Genomic DNA, 6,293 nt, shown 5'->3' with positions numbered 1-6,293 from the left:
ACCAGTGACCATGCAGCCAAGGTGATCGCAGAGCTCAGCTCCCTGTTGGGGCTCAGACTGGTGCCCGGGTGGAGGGCCACCACGTCCCTTCTCCACCCTGTGGCCAAATACAGCGTCACAGAGGCTTGGCAGGAGATTTTCCACCTTTCATCAGTTACCAGAAGTGCCTGGGCAGCGCCTGGGCAGCATTTGAGAACAGGAACTCAGGATAAAGTAGCCGCTGAACAAATATACCACTGTCCAGAAGCTGTAAATTTCTACAATCATTTTTATTAGTTATGGAAGAATCCCCACTAGTATTTACATAGTGCAAAAAAGCTGTTATTACTCCAAAAAGTACGGTAGACAGAACAATTATCCTTCATACAGCAAAAAAGAAATGGAACAAAACCCTTCATATTGTATTTCGTAGTGATTTCTTCTACTGCTTTAACCTAAACATTACTACAAATTTTAAGACATTAAACAGCTTTATTAGAATCTATTTTAAAGTAAAATACATGAACTATTTATGAACATTTAGAAGGTGGGCTGCGCCAACTGGGTTTCTACTTTCAGTGTTACCATTCAGCAGAGTGGAGTTTCGGGTTACATATTCCTAACATTTCCTTGTGAGTGGCCAGGTTGGTAGAAAACCCGCATCGTTTGTCTCTCTGTGGCTTGCTTCTGCTGATTTTTCATTTTGTAAACTAATCTTCATATCTAATTTTTAAATGGATAACACTGAAATCAACTGAATAGTTTCATTAGTTGGCACAACTTCACAGGAAATACTTAATGACAGTTTCAGCAAAACAGCAGCTTTTCAAACGATAATACTTTTTACATAGGTAAGTAAGTAACGCTATTAAAATTTAAGCTTGTGTTAAAGAACTGGACTGAATCACATTGTGTAAGCTCCCACCCACCCAAATGAGCATAAGACACCTCTTATCAGAAGAAAACAAGTGCATTATTAAACATTTTCTATAATTAATTTTTAAAACACAGGTCAATACTATCGGTCACTGTTTAGCTCCAATCTTACAAGTACTTGCACACAATTTAAGCAGATAAATAGGTCGACTGATTTAAGTCAGTGGACCTAACGCTCGTAAGTGTGTGTTTGCAGGATCAAGTCCTACAACCTTAAACAAACATCTTTACTTGGTCCAATTACGGACAAAAGCTCAGGATTTTTTCCCTTATACATATTTTCACCTACACTGTATTATTATTTTTACAGAGATAAAGTATAAATAGGTTGTATACATAGCCACCTCTATCTGTTTTAAAAGATCCCTATCCCTACCACAGATGCATTATTTTTTATTTTACCAGATGAGTTAAGTGGTGAAATCAATTCTATAAAGAATGCCTTAAGAAAAGTAATTTGTTTTCTGAATACTCATTTCCACAACAAAAATATCTATACACCTGTAACTACAGAAACATCTTTTCTTGGGGACAGTAACAACCTGTATAATAAACTGCACACTTATACTGAAATAGAAATTCAGCTACTTTAAAAAAACATGGTATCGTAAAACATTTTTATGCTTTCTTTTTTAAATTCTGGTGCTAACAGAATCAAAGTTGCCACAGTGCGATACTCTTCAAGTGCTTCAAGTTGCAAGAAACTTCCTTAATTTTAGATGCAAATGGATCAAGCCCAAAGGAATTGCAATTTCATTCACACAATTATTGCTCATTCCCAGCTTATTAAAAAGGAAGCACTAAAAATAGTTTCCTTTAGTCATTTTCAGTTTACCCCTCTAAGGGTGATCTGTCACATTTTAAAAAGAGAACAGCTCCTTATTTGCTGGAAAATTGAGAGATATTAGAAGTGCTGCATCACTCTTAAGAATTCTATTAAATCTGTAGCAAAACTGCAGTTATGTAGTGGGCTGAATATTACAAGAATTTTTCCATTTTGATATAAACGTCAAAAAATCTTAAAATGACAGTCCAAGTTCAGAAAAGGCATATAAAAAGATGCGCCTTTGATGCCAATACTTCAAGATCAAGTTATTTGAATCACTGGCGCTGAAAAAGCAAAAGCAAAACTACAAACATCTTTATTTTTATTTTTTAAAAAATGTTCCGGTAAATTTTTGCCCTCATTGTAGACACTAATCTCAGCTGGCACTGAGACATGCACTTACATATCCAAGGGCAAGCTTTGCCTTTCAGCAGTTCAAACACTTATCATTTCCTAAAGCAAAGAGACTTTCAAAACATACAGACAGTAGAAATCTGCCACACATACAGTAAAAGGGTTAACATTCAGGCGGCATCATTCCTTAGTCTTTGTTTTCCTATAAAATGCCTGTTCTAATATCTAGGAAGATTACATTACAGAACTAAGAACGTGACAGAACAGCCAGTCGTCCTAGCAGCTCTCTCTACTGCTTATCTACATAGCCTTTGCTATGCCTATGCTACCCAAAGCATTATTTACATAATAAACACAGTTTCTGTTATTCTCATTAGCATCCAAAAAAATAGGAGTAGATGATTTCTAAACCTGGAGTCTTATTTTCCCAGTGCAACTTAAAATACCAGCATAGCAAATACTAGAAGCGCTGGTCCCATGTTATTAAAGTTGTGGGCTAACTACGTAACTGAGCTACAAACTCCTTGTGTTATTCAGACTACCCAGATTTTTGTGTGCTTTTATCTAAGTGATAAAAAAAACAAAAAAACAAACAAAAAAAAAAAAACGTGGAATTGAAACAAACATACGCTTGCCATAAAAATGTTATTCATGCAAGTTATTCTTTGGCTATTCTTGCAGTGGAGCTCTTGCTGCTGGCAGTTTCAGTATCTCTCTTGCCAGTGTAAGACAAAGATGGAAAACAGACTCCGCGCATGCAAGGTTTAGACACATACTCCATTTTCAATGCTGAATAAGTTCATCATCCATTAATGGATTTCACTTCAATATTCAGAACAAAACATGAAAAAGTTTCTCTAGTAACATGTTTTTTTCAAGGAAGGAATGTGTTTTGTTTCTTTAAACTCTGAACCAATGAAACACCTCCCAGTACTACATGGCACTTTCTCCTTTCCTGGGATAACCACTTCCTTTTCTACTCTGCAGGTCAACCCTCAAGGCTGCCACAGCTGTGAGGAGGGACAAAAGAGGTCACGTTATCAGTAAGAATTGTTAAGACCCATCCTGAACTCAACAGGAGGGTGGCCAGGATCAAAGCATGCAGATGAACATATCAATACACTGAGCCTCTGTATCATTCATACTTGCTGTTAAAGGACTATCCTTGCTTTTTGCAGTGTTATGCAGATAACATTATGCTTAACAGCATTCCTGAGGTAAGTGACAGGAGAAAGAGGAAGTCATCAGTTCATTAAAACCCCGGATAGGGATTACGGTTGATGATTCACTTAGTGTGGTTTGGCAGACAGTGACTGTGGAGAGCTTGGGAAATTTTTGTTTTCTTTCCTCTTTTAAGATGCAGTATTTCCATTTTGTAACTAATAACACCACATTAATTATCTACCCCTCTGCTTAAAGTTGTTCTGGAATCAAAGTTGTTATAGCTTACTGTAACCATCCCAACTATCAGCAGCTTTTTAATGGATGCATATACCAAGACCAAATAAAAAGCTGCATTTATCTTAGCATAAGAATCATACATAGATTTCCTTATTATTTACTTATCCTTATGACTGCAGACAGGGGTTTGTTGGTTCTCTTTAAAGAGAAAAAAAAATACTTTTGTTTCTAGCTAAAACTAGAAAATGATGGCCAAATACATCGACATAACTGGCATAACAGCATGTAAAATGTTGGTAATTTGTCAGTCTTAAAATGCAGATTATCTGTTGAAAACGAGCTAAACAGTCACATCTTAAAAAGAATTTCTCTTAAAACTGGTCAGTTACAAGACGTTTCCTTCTACAAAAAATCAAATGAATACCTACTGACAGGTCTTCACACAGTTTCTATTCTGGGAAATAGATACTGATTAAAAGCTAGGCTAGTTTTCAAATCAAACAAGTAACAAAAGACAGCTACAAAAAATATTGGTGTGAATTAAATACACGTATTAAATGTTTAACAGTGCAAAATGTTGAGATGAAGCATATGAAATAATGGCTGCAACCTTTACAACAGTTAGTTTCTAAGAAGTTCCTGAGTTTCTGCTTATTTTTTACGGCATATAGATAGAATCTGTGTGTTCTTTATTCAAAGAACTGCAGATGGTGGGTTTATGTTGCGTGTTACTTGCGTGCTTATCAGTTGTCCATTCCTCACCATCAGTGACTGGATCAACATGCTCAGAAGTCTCTATTTCTTCCTCTTCACTTTGCTCTGCATTGTCATCTTCGGCACCACTAAGGGTCTTCCCAAGCTGAAGAGTTTCCATAGTTCTCTGGGTCTCTGAAACCCAAGATTCAATTCTGCTATTAAGCTGAACCTCTACGGAAATAGGTTCATGGGCATAATCCTCATCATCTTCCTCATCCTCATCATCCTCCTCTTCTAGCATTCCTGGTACAAGAGTACTGGTAGTACTGGTCATGGAGGAATTCAACAGATCTCGGCAGCTGCCATCCAGTGATCCTGTCTCTGTACTCTGCTGTGAGGCCCATTCCAGATTGTCATCTGGTTTCACCTCTTCTTTGTCACCTGGTGTGAATTTTCCATGATTTGTTGTTGAGGTAGCCCCAGTTGTAGCCACAGGTGGCTGTTTATTAAGAGTGGCTTTTTCAATTTGACCATTACCAGCTTTTTCTGGAACTGTAGCCTTACATGAGGATTCTCTTTCATTTTCAGATGTTTCTAACCCATCAGATGTTTCCACCATATTTCTCCAGTTTGTTTCTGTAAGTTTCAAAAGTAATTTGAACAAAGAACAGATTAATTCTTTCTGTATAAGAATATTTCTCTTAAACTACTGAATAGCAATTGAGGTAACCATTTTAATATAATGCTATACTTCACTACAACAATTTTAGTTAAGTGGGGAAGAAAGGAAAGGGAGAAACAATGGGGGAAAAAAACCATTCTGTGACACAAGTTTGTTTCAATAGTAACCTAAAACATGGACTATAAGATTGAAAATTTGTGCACTTGGTTTCCTGTGTACTAAGAATGAGTAATTAGAAGTAAGATCAAATACTTTTGTGCTCAATTATCAATAGAAAACTGCCGCAATATTAGTCATCCCTTTAATGATAAAATGCTTGACAAGTGAAGCTAGTTCAAGACATCATAAAAGAATTAGCTAAAACTAAGATAGTTGTAATGCAAATTAAAGAGATCAAAAAATTTTTTTTGACCTCAACCATTTTTCCTCTCTCAGCTTGGCATAAGCAAGCTGATACATAAATCTGATACTCACACTATAATAATTCTTCACAATCATTCAGTGCCATCTCAAATTTCAAGATTTACACTAAAGGTCCTATCTTTCAGATACCTCAGTAACCTAGCTACTTGTCATCTTTGTGTCATTGGTTCTTCTCCATCACCTAATCAGTTCTGAGCTTGGTACAGTCTTACTACCATACCTTTCAATACCAGTTCAATAGAACTAGAGAACTCATCCCAGCTGATGCGAGTATCCTCTAGCTTTTAGGGTGATTTTGATAAGCAAAACAGCATTAGGTAACTACAAGACTTGTGAGGATTAGAACTTAATGATTATTTCCCATATAGTTTAGGAAAAACTAGTTACAGAACTACCAAAAAACTAAACGATCTCATATTACCTCTGAAAATCGTAACCACTGTAAATTAGGACTAAAAAAAAAATTAAAAAAAAAAAGGCTGTTTTAAAATAAGCAGTGGGGAAAAACTCCAGTTTCTGGTTACAAAGTTTTTAAAACACTTACCATATTCTTTCTCATTCACTTCAGATATAGGTTCTGAAATAACACTACAGAATGAGATAGCACTTGCTGCAGAGGGATTACGAGAATGACCCATATGATGGGGTGCCTTCTTGACATTCTTCAAAGCTTCTTCTGCCTGTTCCTGCTCCATTGCTGCAACCATATCTCTGTATGCTTTTCTGGCCTCCTCCGTCAGTGATACCAACTTATTAAACAGTTCCTAGAGTATTAACATACACACATTAAAAAAAAAATTAGTAGTGCTTACTAATAATTTTCCACTTTATAGTACTACTTTTAATCAAAGCTACACCCCATGCAGCCTTATGCTTATTAGCTCAAAATACCTTTACTTTGACCAAAACGTAGTTCTGCTCTATTTCATACAAATGCTATTCTACATTTACACAGTCCTAAGGACATGTGCTTACTGGTATGCCTGGCAACCTTAA

General features: G+C 36.3%; 1 protein-coding gene across 2 annotated transcripts in view; it reads right to left on the bottom strand.

Annotated features, from left to right (window-relative positions):
* Positions 1–250: 250 nt before the first annotated feature.
* Positions 251–6,293, bottom strand: part of SECISBP2L (SECIS binding protein 2 like) — a 32,381-nt gene continuing 26,338 nt past the window's right edge. For both annotated transcript variants that reach the window (XM_062583606.1, XM_062583608.1), the window contains 2 exons: positions 5,842–6,061; positions 251–4,828 (listed from right to left, as the gene is read on the bottom strand). In XM_062583606.1, the coding sequence (XP_062439590.1) occupies positions 4,155–4,828; positions 5,842–6,061 (894 nt within the window). In that variant the 3' untranslated portion in view covers positions 251–4,154. The remainder of the gene's footprint in view (positions 4,829–5,841; positions 6,062–6,293) is intronic.

Source organism: Rhea pennata, chromosome 10 (genome assembly GCF_028389875.1).
Source record: "Rhea pennata isolate bPtePen1 chromosome 10, bPtePen1.pri, whole genome shotgun sequence".
Lineage (NCBI taxonomy): Eukaryota > Metazoa > Chordata > Aves > Rheiformes > Rheidae > Rhea > Rhea pennata.
This window is presented reverse-complemented; position numbering and strand designations above follow the sequence as displayed.